The sequence below is a fragment of the Brienomyrus brachyistius genome, chromosome 2 (genome assembly GCF_023856365.1).
Source record: "Brienomyrus brachyistius isolate T26 chromosome 2, BBRACH_0.4, whole genome shotgun sequence".
Taxonomy (NCBI): Eukaryota; Metazoa; Chordata; class Actinopteri; order Osteoglossiformes; family Mormyridae; genus Brienomyrus; species Brienomyrus brachyistius.
In genome coordinates this window covers 9,691,668-9,707,039 of record NC_064534.1, presented here as the reverse complement: position 1 = coordinate 9,707,039, position 15,372 = coordinate 9,691,668, and the positions used below count along the sequence as shown (strand labels likewise).

Genomic DNA, 15,372 nt, shown 5'->3' with positions numbered 1-15,372 from the left:
CTGACAGGAGGGGGGCTATTACACCTCATTAGCAAGCAGCAGTTGCTTATGAAGTGCCCCATCCTCCCCACCCCCTCGCTGGCTAGGCGGCCTATGTTTCAGGGTGTTTTTTTTTTTTTTTTTTATAGTCGGGACCAAATGTGTCCTTGTCCACCGCATTTAGAACCCATGACTTTTGTCAGCTGTGTGGCTCTGAAAAGTGTGTGTGTGTGTGTATGTGTGTGTGTGTGTTGGGCAGTGGTAATTCCCCTAGTTACAGCTCATAGATCAGCACAGTGTGCAAATCCCCCTATGCTTGTCCCTTAATACCCAAAAATGCAGAAATACAAATGAAGCAGTGGTTACTGAAATTTCTTATTTCTCTAGTGATTGATATAAATTTATACAAGTGTATTTATAAATTGCTTCATAAGGGGCCATAAGATGGCCCAGCCTAAGCGGAAACGCAGAGGAAAAGAAAATAGCATTAGTAGAGCGGATAGATTCTTCAACGGAATAAAGGCCGAGGAGAAAAGGGAAGATGATCGGTGCGGACGTCCTCCTTCAAAGCGGCATGCAGACGCAGGTCTCTGTGAAGGGCTTAAACGGCCCCGTTCCTAATCTGATGTGGAGACGCGTGTATTTGCATGAAAATAAATCTGGCCTGACAGACGCCTGCTCGGGGGGGACTTCAGGGGGACAAATAGCCTTATATATTCTCTAATTTTTCCAGTTGTGTTTTCTTTTTTGTTTTGCTCTTGCAGTGTTTGCATATATTAAAATGTGTAATGAAAACAGTTAACAGTGCAGAGAGGGCCAGCCTTTTGATGTGGCTGGACAGGACACTGTTACTCTGAGGGTTTCGGGGTTGCCGATTCTGGTGACACAAAGTGCCCCCCACTCTTTTGTCTTTGGAAAGCTATTCATAATGGCTCCGTTACCAAACCGGCGTTTTTTTTATTTTTTTTTTATAAACGAGCCTGTTGTTTCGTCTTGCCTGGGCCTGATTCAGCCTTGGTTCATCACCGTTCGGCCCAGTTTGGCCCAGTTTGGTACGACTCTGCTGTGGTTTAAGGCCCCTCTGCTCCCTCTCTCAAAGTGGCCAATTAAGGCATCAAAAAGGCGCGCCGCATGGCTAATGGGGGCCAGAGGTGTGACGTTTCTCGTCGGGGCCCGGGGGGGGGGCTTTTTAGTGGCCGTCTGATCCCGGCAGCAGGCTGTGTATTAGCAGCTGCTGACCATTCAAAGCAGGGGATCTGTGCACTTAGGGCAAATGGCCACAGACTGACACCCTTAGTGGTGGGGAGGGGGGTGGTTGCTGAGCAGAGCACAGGGGATCAATGAACCCCCCCCCCCCCCCAATTCCAAACAGCAATGGCCCTAACGTCTCATCACTAAAGCTGGGGGTGGGAGTATAGTGCACTTAAACTTCAATCCATATAATCAAGCAGTAAGTCAGGATGTGGAAAGCCTTCCCTGTGTGTATGTCATCTCAGCTGCATTCACTTACTGTCTAAATGGTGTTGATTCAAAATCACATCCATAGCTACTAGTTCTGAGCTGATTCAATGTTAATTACCCAAGTTGCTTGTCTACAGAAGGACTGAAACCCTTCCTGAGCTTTTAGGATTCACATATTTAACGACTGAAAAGCTTTATTGTCATTTGTACACGCAGAATGAAATACTTCCTTGCGTACCTCCCTGCAGACTTAACACATAACAATGAATACCAATAAAGCCAGTACCCATTAACTCACCAGTGTGGTTCCTGAACCACTTAATTCCCTGTTTCCCAACTCTGCACTTTGGTTTGCTTTTGACCTTGGAGGTGATGCTGAATCATGCAGTATAAAGCCGCCAGTAAAGTTAAATTCCAGCAAAGGTGTGCAGACTCGTGACACGGGGACAGTGTACGCTGTGCACCTGGCTTTTGATGTACTCCCACCCCCCCCTGGCTGATCTCCTAAGCACTCGTACCCGCGTGACAGGTGCACCGGAGCACAAGGACCTGGCGTTTATCGTGAGATGTCCTGAAAGCAGGCTAGTTGAGGCCCTGGCTGGTGAGATGGAGTCCCTCAAGCCTGCCTTCAGTCGGAAGGCCCCTTAGATGCACAACTCCAATTATGGGTGTGCTGAGATGCCGAACGGCCGCATCCACTGGAATTAAATCAGGTTCACAAATGGCTGACCTTTTAATGCAAATGGGTGGAAGTGTCCCATGTTTGAAGTTTTAAAACCCCCCCTCACGTGAAATTATGGGGAACCCCCCCCCCCCCTCCCACCACCACCACCACCACCCCTGGTCAAAAAGTCTCTGCCCAGCACTGCAAGATTAATCAGTGTCTGCAGACGCAGTTGCGGTCAGCGCATGCTGTGTATAGCAGTGACATTCCAACAGACCAACAGAATATCAGTTCCATGCACATGCACATTTCATGCATTCCGACGTGCGAAAAAGGCCACTACACTCGAAATCCGGGCTGCACACGCACAGTCTGCATGGACACCCCAGATGATGAAATTTTCGTCACTTGCCCTTTGCCCAGAACTACAGCTTGCAGACAGCTGAAGTATGAATTGGGCTTAAAGGGTACAGCAGGAAACTCTCTTAAGATGTAACCCAACAACCTCTGTGTCAACTGATGTGGTACTACAGGACATGTTTTAGTGGCGGAGATGAACACTATACCTGTCTGTCTGCCTGCCTGTCTGCCTGTCAATTCAGTTTTATTGTGTATAGCACATTTTCACAGCATTACATTGTCCCTGCCCAAAATCTTCAGCGAGCAAGCCACAGGTTCCAGAGGCTACAGTGACAAGTACAAACTCATAGGAAGAAACATTGGGAGGAACCAGACTCAAAGGAAGAGCCCATCTTCCCAAGGTAATCAAATGAACAAGATGGTAAAACCCAAATTTACACAGCCTACCTGTCTGTCTGCCCACCTTTCCCTCTGTCTGTCTGCCAGCTCACCTATCTGTCTGTTTTTCTGCCCATCTGTCTGTCTACCTGCTCACCTATCTGTTTTTCTGGTCACCTGTCTATCTATCTGTCTGTCTGCCTGACTCTGTCTGTCCACCTGCCAGTTTGTCTGTCTGTCTACCTCTCCATCTGTCTGTCCACCTGCTCACCTATCTGTTTTTCTGGCCACCTGTCCATCTATCTGTCTGTCTGCCTGACTCTGTCTGTTTGCTCACCTGTCCACCTGCCTGTCTGTCTATCTGTACTTTTCTCAGCCACACTACCGTCGATGTTGATGTTTTGCTGCTCAGCTCTTGATCTAAGATGCTCTCCTATTGGAAGGGAGGCAACCCTCTCTCCTAGACACGTAAGCACCTCAACACACCCTGCCGCCTATGTAAAGGTTTAACGTTGCTACTGCCAAAACAGACACCTCCCTCAACAGGTCCTGATCCCCTCATGAGCTGATCCCCCCCCGCCCCTGCATCCCTCAAATCTTTGCTCCCTCTGGGATGGAGCAGATGCTTATATTCTTAGCTACATTCATTGCTTGGTTTTTTACAGCTTATAAAGATGTTTACTGGAACTGCTCAGAAAATAGCAGATCCAGTTCTTTAACTAATACACCACCTGCTGGCAGTCAGTGGAGCTGTGAAAAATATTTACTGTTGAATGTTCTGAGGTAGGTCACATTGTGGAAGCAATCTGTATAGAAAATGGCCTATAGTCCTATCATCTTAACCCTAAACCTCACTTATATTTGAGGCCTGGTGACCCCGACTAGGTTTGCTACCCGGAACAGACGCCTTCGGGTATGTATTGAGGGTGTTTTCTTGGGGGGTCGGGTGGGGGGGGGGGGGGTCTTTGCAACCACCCTCTGAAGTGCAAAGTGAGGGGAATAGCACTAGACTTGTGATTAATAACTCCTTGACAACAATTGGTTTCGCGCGGAGGCTGAAGTCACATCGCACGCTTGGGGGAAGCATGGGGGGGGGTGATACCCTGCTAATGTCCCCCACCCACGGTAGAGAGAGCCAGTGCTGCCACTTTCCTCTGTTCTTTGTTCTTCTCCTCATTAGAAACAGCCTTTTAATGTTGATACAGATACAGGGGCTGGAGCAGAAAGGTGTGAAAAGCTGAAATGGCTTTTATGAGGGAAGGACTGAGTGTACAGCCACTGGCCGCCACCGCCATCGAGCGACCCTGCACTCCATACCCCCCTGCTCGTAAACACCGCCAGCACTCTCTCCTCCCGCCACTTACGCTTGCCCTGGGGACTCTTTTCGTGCCCACCACCACCACCACCACCCCCCCCCCCCCCACAGATATCCACCTTAATAGATCCCCTGTTAGCGAGAACAGGCTGTATCGATCGCTGAAGATCGGCTCACGAAGCAGAGCGGGGGTGGAGGTCTCATGAGCGGCCATTCGGAAAGTTTGCCTCAACTTCGACAGGAACATTCCGGCTCAGGCTAGAAAAGATAAAAACTTTTTTTTAAAGTTTTCATTATCAGTGAATCAGAAACAGGAGCATCACTAGAGATTTATGAAATGGGAGGGGGGGGGGGGGGGCTGAGCCTTCAGATTGTGATTCCCTGAGAGTTTGGGAAGATGGTGGCACAGGAGGTAGTGCTATCGTTCGGCAACCGGCGGGTTGTAGGTTCGAGCCCTGATTCCTCCTGTCCTCATTAAAGTGTCCTTGAGCAAGACACTGAACCCCAAATTGGTGCCTTGCATGGCAGCCTCTGCCACCGGTGTATGAATGCGTGTGTGGATGGGTGAATGTGAGGCATGAAATGTATAGGGCTTTGAGTACTCGTACGAGTAGAAAAGTGCTATATAAATGCAGCCCATTTACCATTTATTTAGGAGGGATCATTAACATAGACCGCCTGGAGGTCTACGTTAATGATCCCCGAGGACCGGTTTGAGAATCACTATACCAGGTGTTCTGATGAAGATGGTGTGCATTATTTACATCAATTAATGTACAATAATTTGGTGGGGGGGGAACAGTACTAGCGCCACCCCTGGTGAGAATACAACTGTTCTGATAAATTACATGCATCAACCCCAGATCATTCCGGTGCTCTCACACTGTGATGCAAGAGAAAATGCACCAAATGCGAGGGTGCAATCTCAGATGAGGCTCGATGACCTTTGCAGTGAGAACACCAGGCTCTTATGGCTCTGATGCACATGAATCTCGAATCTGGATGGGGCTCGCAGCGAATGCAGTGAAGGGCGTTGATTACGGGTGAAGTCCCTGCTGGAGTGGTAGTGAGACGGAGGCCTAACCTGGGCTGCCTCATAACCAACGTCAGACTCTGCAGGGCTGAATGAAAGTGTGGGAAAGTGTTAAAAGGATGCATTACAGTCACACTGGGCTATGGACAAGCCACATAGCCTGAGCACATCTGAGGGATGAGCATTGCCCAGTCAGGGTAGGAGACGGGGCGGGGGGGGGGGGGGGGGCAGGTTGTGGATTTCAGCCTGTGGATTTGGTTTGGGAGGGGAGGGGCCCGCTGGGGGACCCCCAGCCTTTGAGCTCCCCCCCCAATCCGTCTGTCTGCGCTCCGACACAGAGGCGTTGTGCTAACTAAGCGCTAAGTGGTGACCGTACAGACCCCCCCCCCGCCTGGAGAAAGCAGGGCCCTGCAGGGGAAACCAGCCCTAATGAGATTAGCAGGGGCCCATTGTTCTGTCCAGACACCCCCAATACACAAAGCTGCCACTTCAAGACCCCGCCTCCACTCCCCCTCTCAGGTGAGCCTCACCTGGAGGGAGCCCCCCTGGCTCGCCGCAGGTAATGACGCACGTTATGGATTTACGCGCCGGTCACTCTCCCTAACTGCCAGCGTCTCGCCACCTACACAGCGCTGAGTGACAAGGAGCCGCCACGTTGCCTGTTTGCATGTCATTTCATAGTGGCGTTCACAACATTTCACACGCTCCGCTCGCTTGAATTTCTGGCTAAGGGTGATGTTTGCATTGACCCTGAGAAGCAGATGTATCACTGTTGGCTTTTCGGATACAAACAAGCTGTTTATTTCCCACATTTATCCAAAGAGAGCACATGGCTTTGGAGAAGAACGTAGCCCAAAGTCTAGCAGCTGAGTTGCATGTTAAGGCGGCGTGATGCGTGGTGGAGCTGCAATCGCCACTGTACCCGACAACTCCGGGCTTCCTTCCATTGGCCATGGAACACAGATGAGTAACAGCATTTGAGATTTTTTGTAAGAAGATAAATTTGATAAATTGTGGCCCCCTGAGCTGACTCAGCGCGAAAGGAGTTGGTCATTGGCAGCCGTGTGATTTTTGTCAAAACTGAAGCAGACGACACAGCAGTTCCTGACCGATTTCAGCTTATTTAATCCTTTCGATCAGGGTCATCTCGCATATGGCTTTCATGGACTGGAATGGATATTAAGCCATGAAAACACTGAGCTAACTATACTTACTTAGTGGGTATATGGTTAGCTAATAGATCATGCCTATGGGATTATAGTGCCTGTGTTTTAGCCCCCTACTGGGTACGGTGGTGTTTGCATGAATAACTAATTAGCACTCTCTGTGTCCATCTTGGGCCGCTCCTGGAACAGTCCAAGGCCCATCCACTCCCCATCCACATTTGTTTAAAACTCTCCTAGCAGTTCATAAAGGTGTACTTCCTCCGGGACCCTTCCTGTGGGGATCGGTATCAAGGCTCTGCTAAGTCCCTTTGATTTTGCCCTCCGTCCAATGAGGCACAACCTTGGACCTCCTCCCCCCCCCCTACTGTGCCACTTCAAAGGCTGGGAATGGCCCTGCAGGCTCCGCCCCCTGCGGGACTCTCCTTAAAAGCAGGGGGCGTACTTTCCTCTAGGTCCAGAGAACTCTACAAACCTTAATCAGCTCACGCTCCCTTCCTGGCACACCTTGAGGACTAGACTGACCCCCTCAACCATTGTAAAGGTGGGATGTATGAAGCTTGGGATTCTGACCACTGGAATTGATCACTGGACTTCATCCATACCTGTCTGGCCTCTGCTACTTGGCCTTCCCAGGAAAACAGACATTTTGGATTTCCCTTCTTTCTGTAATAATAAGGGATGCAGCCCATTCGAGGTGAGTGTATTGGCTTGTTTCTGCCTTTTGATATACTGTCATAAACCTTCATCTCTTGTAAGACATTAAATATAAATGCCATTGGTGTCTGCTAATGTTTCTGCTGACTAGTCACCTCTCTTTGGTTTTGGTAACAGGAATACGCTCCCTAAACCCTTACTTCTGTTTCCTAGATTTGAAGCCAAATTTCAGTGTCCCCCCACCGACTTCTTCCATGACGGGGGGTCCGGATGCCTATCACCAGAGCAACGTCCGAATGACACTGGAAGATCCCGAGCTCTGGAAGTCCTTCCATGAGATTGGAACGGAAATGATCATTACTAAGCCGGGCAGGTAAGGGAGTGAGCCGACCCTGCATAACATCCCCCAACCACAACTATTTGTTGTCGGGAAGATAATCCATTATGAGGCCAGTTAGAAATGTTAATGCATACCGAGGCTATTTGTTCTTGAATGAGCAGAGTGGGTAACCAAACTGGAAATGTGTGTCTCTTTCAGGAGGATGTTCCCCCACTGCAAGATCAGCCTCACTGGACTTCTGCCATACGCCAAGTACATAATGTTGGTCGATATGTTTCCCGTCGATTCCTTCAGATATAAGGTGAGTAGTGAATTGCTGAAGACCATCGACGGGTTGTAAAGCCTTGGTTCAGATTCTCATTGTCCAGAAAGAGCCAGTGAGATTAATACATTCAGTCCAACACTGCCTGTTTAAATGGGCAAAATTATAAAAACCAGCAGGACCAGTGGGCCTTCAGCTTCTGTCTCCACTACGTCTCCTGCCTAGTCCTCATGCTAGCTGCCACTATTCGTCATGGAACATCAAAGGACATTGTCTCTTCCTGTTTTTACTAACCCCTGCTGGGTGCCACATCACATGCCTTTTCTTCCCTGCCCCTTTCCATGGGTGGTACAAGCCTAAATAAACAAGGGACCACCATCACTCAGAATCTACCTTTATCTCCTTAACATGTCTGCCAATGAAATTTATATTACATATAGTTCTGGTTGAGAAAAACACATCTTCATTTGACCTGTGAATGCTAACAGTGTTTTTACCCCAAAAAAGTGGAACAAGGACAAGTGGGAAGTAGCCGGGAAGGCTGAGCCACAGCCCCCGTGCCGGACCTATGTCCATCCAGACTCACCGGCGCCTGGCAGCCATTGGATGAAGCAACCTGTGTCCTTCCTGAAGCTCAAGCTGACCAACAATACGCTAGACCAGCATGGCCATGTGAGTGCCTCTGCGCCATCCTTCACCATCCCCCTTCCATCCATGACCCCTATAGCGACCACAAAGGACTCTTAGATCAGAAGAACTTTCCCGGTCTTGGTAGGCAAGACTGTTGTCGACAACTGAAATTATCTCAATGTTTGACAGTGAATAAGAACTCACTTTCATGTTTCAGCTAGACAATTTGCCCAGAGGTTAGCACCCGCTTACTTGTCTCATTCTACTCTGCAGATCATCCTTCATTCCATGCACAGATATCACCCACGTTTCCACATCGTCCAGGCCGATGACCTCTTCAGCGTCCGCTGGAGTGTCTTCCAGACCTTAACTTTCCCCGAAACGACCTTCACGGCTGTCACAGCCTACCAAAACACCAAGGTGAGACCCCACTCTGTTCTGTTCTTCACTTATGCGTGTGCGATGTAGTTCCAAGCCCCAGTGTGTTCTTTATGTCACAATCAACACATAGCACCCCGCTAGAGCAAACCTAAGGCGGACAAACTGTATGTATAATATTCTATACTTATCTGAACCTTTTACCCAAGGCAACCTATAAAAACTGTTACAAAAGATACCATAGTGTGTTCAAATTCTTATTGTAATATTTAGTACTGGTCAAAAAATCAGCAAAAAGAATCAAAACCTAAAATCTTTACAATGATTTTGTAATCTTGTCGTTGTAGCTTGTATCTGGTATATTTTTTCTGAGTACAATAGTTGTAAATGTGAGCAATATGTGCTGTATGGTGATTTTTCTCTCTTTTGATGTTTAGATAACCAAACTGAAAATAGACCACAACCCTTTTGCCAAAGGATTCAGAGATGAAGGCACCAACACAAAAAGGTAAGATGAGTTCTCTAGTGCTCTGGTGATTGTTTATACTTTTCTGTGGGTTACATGACTGTGCTTCTTTGTCACTTGTACAGACGTGCACACAGGAGTCACTCTTACCCAGAGAGGCCTGCCAAAAAACCAAATACTGCGAACAAGGATTCGGAACACGGAAGCTCTGCAGGTACAGCTCTTGGCAGCCCCGAGAGCAGCTCCAGCTGCTACTGGCTCTCCTTGCCTTTCCACGAACCTGAAACTCACCCGCAGTACTGTCCACCTATTTCCCCACACAGATTTTCGTGGCTCGCCCTACGAGGCCTTTGAGGAGGATCAGCACCGTCCCTCAGAGATGACCAAGAGTAAAGACGGAACCACAGTGAAGGAGGAGCGCTACTCTCCCTGGGGGGCTGAGCAGGATACCCAGTTGGGTCTGCGCACCGAATCTCCAGTCGGCACCGATACCCGAGACGTCTATGGCACGGAACAACTAGTGCCCGCAGTGGCTTCCTACCAGCCATACAGGTATGCACCTCACCACAAACTCAACAGGTTCACACAAAGGCATAACTTTGGGTTGAGCATTGCGGGGGGTGGGGGGGTGGATTTGAGGTCTCCACCTGTTTAAAGTGGTCCAAGAGGTTGTATTGGCTGGTTTTGATTACTGGGGGGGGGTTACAACTCCCCTATCCCTCCCATAATTCATGTCAATGAGCTCAGAACCTCTTTACACGACCCTGATCACAAGTCATCAGTAAAACTGGGCTGTGGGACAACCATGACTCATTCATCTTGCATCCAAGATGATGTGAAGCTGGGACCTTGATGACCATAATATCGGCAAACCGAGCGCAAGTAGACAGCTCAGCCAACTATATGACCATCTCTATCTCTAATGCACAGGGTCCATGGTTATGGGAGGTCACCCTCATCTTCCTCCAGTGTGGGCAGTATCACCGCCCGCCCTGGGTACGAGTCCCGGGTTCCTGATGTGGATGAAACACCCAAGGCTCACCCCAGCCTGGACATGGGATCCGCCGTCAGTAGCTCACAGCTCCCTACCGGCTCTCCCCAGGACTACACTGGTGCCCTTAACGTGGCTATGACCCCGACAGGGAAACCAGCAATGCTGGGCCACACCTTGTACACCCCTTATGGTGCTGAACAGGCGCTTGGTCAGTGGGCCGGCCCCACCCCTGGGCAGTACCCTGCTCCAACTGCCCACCACCTCCCTGCAGAGTACAGTGCCCCTGCCATGCACCATGGCTATCACCATGGCAACATAGCTGACTGGAGCCAATACCCGCTCTTCTCCTACTCATGCTGGTGACTGCCGCCCAGATGAAGGATGCAAGCCCTCCAGCCGTGAGGTGTGTTTCAGGTGTCTGGGCCGAGATACAGACTCGTCTACCGGGGCTGAAGCCATGGCTGACTTGACAACGAGAACTCTGCCCAATTGCTGCTGACCACCCAAACAATCTTCGGCATGATGGTTCTCCCCAAGGACCGATGCTTTTCTGAGGAGACCTCTGCACCTCTTCCATGGTCCATGCACTCTGGTCAGCTCTGGCACCTTTCTTCCAAAGACAACAAAAATGGGTTCTAATGGAGACAAATCAGTATCGAAGGGGACTTTGTCTCTTCAGTTTATTTATTTAGTGACTCCCATTTGTGTTCATCCTGTTAAATAGTACTATTTTGTAAAGAGAACCAACAATATTTGTTTGGTGTAAATTTTAGTGTACATTGTTTTATTTGAGATTGTAATAATATGAAGAGGTAATTAAAACTGTGTTTTCACCTTGAAGAGGTCACATGATGTGTCATTTCTATTGTGCGAAAAGCTCCCATGTAACTTATTCATCGTTCACATTTGTCTTCTCCAAAGGCAATGATTAATTTAGTTTCTGGAATTCTCCAGGATTTAGGAGACCATCTTCGCATATGAAGCTTCCTCCTGCTGCACTGGATTAAGCTTTGTCTCATAAGAGATACGGTGAATAAAAAAGCTGTTAGCAATTTGCCAGGATGTTTTGTTGAAGGACTGAGGGGTTTGAATCCTGCCTCTTCCTTGTGTGTCGAGTTTATATGTTCTTCCCATGTTGCGTAGGTTTCATCCTGCAGAGTGAATTGGGGGTTAAGTTGCATCTCTAAATTGTCTATAGTGTATGACTGTGTGCCCTGCAATGGGCTGTCATCTTGTCCAGAGTTTATCCCGGCCTCCTGCACTGTGCTGCATGTGATAGGATTCAGGTCCCCACAACCCTTAGAATTAAATGGCTAAGAAGTAGGAAGATGGGTGAATTTTTTGCTGAAGTAATTTAGGTTATCGGCCAGATCAGGATTGTAAAAGTGTAAACTCATGAGACTTGGAACGGATGACCTTAACCTCTCTTTGCTGCTACTCTACAGACTGCTGTGTTTCCATTTAGTGGAAGGAGCAGGAACCTTTGGACTATTTGGGGGTGGGGGGGGGACGGCAGACCTGATGTGTTAACTGGCTTAGCTGATGAGCGTAATTAGGAAGGCGGTGTCAGATCCTAAATGAGTTTGTGTCTTGTTTCCTCCTCGGGAATAGTTGTGAAATGCGTACTGGGGGGGGGGACACATAGTGCCCTGTGTCCAACCCCCCACCCACCTCATACTGATTCAGCCTAGTGGATGTCCTGCACCAAAGCATTGGAACAGCCAGAGGATTCACATGACGGTCTGGTCATGCCTCACTGGCAGATTCCCCACTGTACCTCACAGACTCTACAGTAAATCAGTATATGTATGTAAACAATGTTTGCCAACCAATCTGCTGAATAAAGGTCAGTGGTGCAGTGGTTAGCACTGTCGTCTTACCACTAGAACCTGGGTTCAAGTCTCTGCCAGGGTTCTATGAGTTTGCATGTTCTCCCCATGTTGTTATGGGGTTTTCTCTGGGTACTTTGGTTCCCCGCCCCCCCCCCCCCCCCCACAGTCCAAAAAACATGCTGAGGTTAATTGGAGTTACCAGATTACCTATAGGGGTGTGTGAATGGGTTGGTGCCCCATCCTGGGTTGTTCCCTGCCTCATGTCTGTAGACTCCAGACCCCATGTGACCCTGAAGAGAATAAGTGGTTTCAGAAAATGGATGAATGGGGGTGAATTGAGACTTCAATTCCTTGTGTACAAATCATTTTGGATTGTCGCAATTGTTCACGATGCTTACGGTGTACTACATACTGCATAGCACTGCATCTATGTATTTATTGTGATAATTGTAATTGTATTTTTTGTTACTGCACATCCATTTTAATTTACACGTGCACCTTAAATAATCTGTACTTTTTGTCTGCGTTTCGTGTTAATTTGTGTTTCGAAGGACATAAAGATTTTCCTTGCATAGTGAACTGATTGTTTACTGCACATACGACTAATAAACACATCTTAAATATACTCAGGAATTGTTTGAGGAATTGATCAAATATACTCAGCAATTCACAATTACATCTTGACTACTGACTCTGTGTTAAACAGATAAATTATCAACACATTTGATTTATTTTATCGATATTAGTGTCCGACATGGGGCATTGTAAGGGGAAGGGAAAGTGAAGGGAAATTTTCAGCCCCACAGACTAACTAGCAAGATCAATAATAAGACCATAGACATCGACAATCAAATCCATAAGCCATCATGTCCTGAATGTAAGATCTTTATGTGAGATCTTTGTTTTCCACATGTATGACAGGCTGATGTAAAAGTGGTTAAAGTTTGTGGTCTTCAGGCCAGGGGGTGTACGTGGAGGGCCACACAGAGCCATCAGGCGGGATATAGTTGTCCTCTCCTGCATGGATGTGAACATCTCATGACAAGCTCAAGACACAGGGCTCAGAACAAGCCCCCCCCCCCCCCCCCCCCCCATGTCCAGGAACTGACTGAACCTGCTTTCCCAACTGTATGCCACTCAGGATAAATGTGTTTCCTAAACAAATGGAAAGCATCATGGTCTAATGGTGCATTTACCCTCGGAACTCGGATTCCGAGTTTTGAAACCCAAACGACATGCGAGTTCAGAATCCAAGATGGCTGCACCCTTTATCAACAGAAGTGAAAGTTGTAGTTTTATACTGTTTAAGCACCACTTCTCATTTGTGGCTCATTAAATCGGTTGCACACACTATACTGTCCAACTTATCTGTGGACATGTTGCTGCGGAGTTTTATACGTAAAGCACCGCGCGTAATGTGTCATCAACTGATATTGCTAACAATGCCAAACAATTAACCGGGCTAGAATTGGATTTCACGATTAGTTGGATTATTTGTTTGATTTAAGGTAGTTCGGGTTAATTGTAAGTGAAGGAAGATAAAGGCCATTTAAACTGAGGTACCTTAAATCCGACAAGTTGTCCGGCTAAGCAAAAAATCTTGCTTTTTGTTATTGGTCTATGGTATTGCTACTTGGCACGCATGGAACGCATCTGCCTTGATTTTCCCTGAGTTTTTGGTGGATGTGACACAATCTCGGCAACCGAAACTCAGATCCGAAGGCAAATGGAACGCATCATAACATGACCAACCCTGATCATCTCCAACCTGCTGACCCACCGTATGAGAAGTAGAAAGGAGAACAGAGAGACCACAAGAGGAACTCTGAACTAGGGAGGTCTTTGGACTGCTTCAGGCTCTCAGGTACAGTCCACAGATGCAAAGCCGGATGATTAATTATATATTTATTGATTAGAGAGGGAACAAAACCAGACCCACATCAAAAAATGTGCCGGTAAAGAAGTATGGGAGTGTAAAGGTGTGCAAAGGTGTGTATGCTAAACAGACAGAACCCCCATTCATAATTTAAATGGACATCCTAAAAGCTGTCTTTTGCGAGGGTGGGGTGGGGTCTTGGGGGTTTGAACGGCTGACTGGTGAAGGATAATGGAGGGAGGGGGGATGATTCATAGAGCCCACATCCTGTGTTTGTTTCCACAGAGCTTGTGTCCATATAGAATAACCGCATGCTGAGAAAAGGGACACGTCATGTACTGGGACCAGTGGAATTAATGGGGGGGCAGTCGGCCCTTATACTCAGGGCCCTTACACTCCCTGGGGGATGCTGGAAGAGGGAGTGACTGGGCTTCAAGGGGTCAGACGTTATTTTCCTGGCTGTAAACGTGTGAACAAGTTAATGTAAACATACAGAGGTATAGCTGACAATAGTGCACCAGACGAATAAACAAAATGGATGGATTACATCCACGTGGCGGACAAGGCCAGGCCCATCCCTTCGTAATTAAAAGCGCAGGCAAGAGCCACACCACAGCAGGAAATCTTAAAAAAACATGCTTCTCCCACTTGCGAAACAGCTATAGTCATGGCTGGTGATGTAAGGATGTGCGAATGGATGTGACACGTACACTTAGGGCTGCCGAGAAACACGTTCTGGGCGGCGATCTGGCTCATAACGGCTGATAGCTTTACACTCCCCTCTCCTGTGCTTTTGCTGAGCCTCTCGGGATCCCTTTGTATGCAGAAAGACAAACAAGCAGCCAAACATGAATGCTGATCAAGAGTATCGTTCTGGGGACAGGCGAATAGGCTTCTTAGTGACGGAAAGACAAAACAATAGAATAGAGGAATTTCAATATCAGTTCCTGGCACAAAGACTTAAATATCAGCAATGTCTCAGCTGGTCTTTGTGAAGACATCCACCTTCTTAAGGCTCATTTACACTTCTGTGTAAAATCTATGGGTAGCCTGACCTGCACCTCTACGTGGTCACTTATGACGCAGAATTTACACAGAAGTATAAATCAGTCGTCACCTTGGTCTGTGTCACTGGCGGCCTGGAGTCTATCCCAGGCAGCGTACGGCACGAGGCTGGGGTACACACAGACCATCGCGGGACACACGCAGTCATACACTGCAGGCAGTTTAGAGATTCCAGTTAGACAAATTCACGTCTTTGGACAATATGTGGTCCACGCATACAGAGGTGAGACTGAAACACTGAACTGTGAAGGTGTGAGAAGACAGTACTTCCCGCTGAGTCACTGTGCCACACTGTGTAAATCCTCACTTACAAAACCTAGTGGATCCTACATGATTTATTAAAAAAAAATCATGCATGCTGGTGGCTGCCCTTCGCGGAGAGCTTACTCTGCAAAAAGTAAGCTGAGGGAGGCGTAAAGACAATTTCCCTACAAGGATCAATAAAGTATCGATGATTAATTATTAAACCAAATTTACAGCTCAGAAATGTACAAATACAGCATTTGTGTGGCTATACCT

The 15,372-nt window shown here is 47.8% G+C and overlaps 1 protein-coding gene across 1 annotated transcript; it reads left to right on the top strand.

The window, feature by feature from the left end:
• Positions 1-6,928: 6,928 nt before the first annotated feature.
• Positions 6,929-10,443, top strand: tbx16 (T-box transcription factor 16). The gene is made up of 9 exons (XM_048999057.1): positions 6,929-7,050; positions 7,224-7,383; positions 7,549-7,651; positions 8,120-8,284; positions 8,516-8,662; positions 9,058-9,128; positions 9,212-9,300; positions 9,410-9,638; positions 10,017-10,443. Exons 1-9 carry the CDS (start codon positions 7,035-7,037, stop codon positions 10,441-10,443), a joined length of 1,407 nt encoding a protein of 468 aa, XP_048855014.1. The 5' UTR covers positions 6,929-7,034.
• The last annotated feature ends 4,929 nt before the right edge of the window (positions 10,444-15,372 follow it).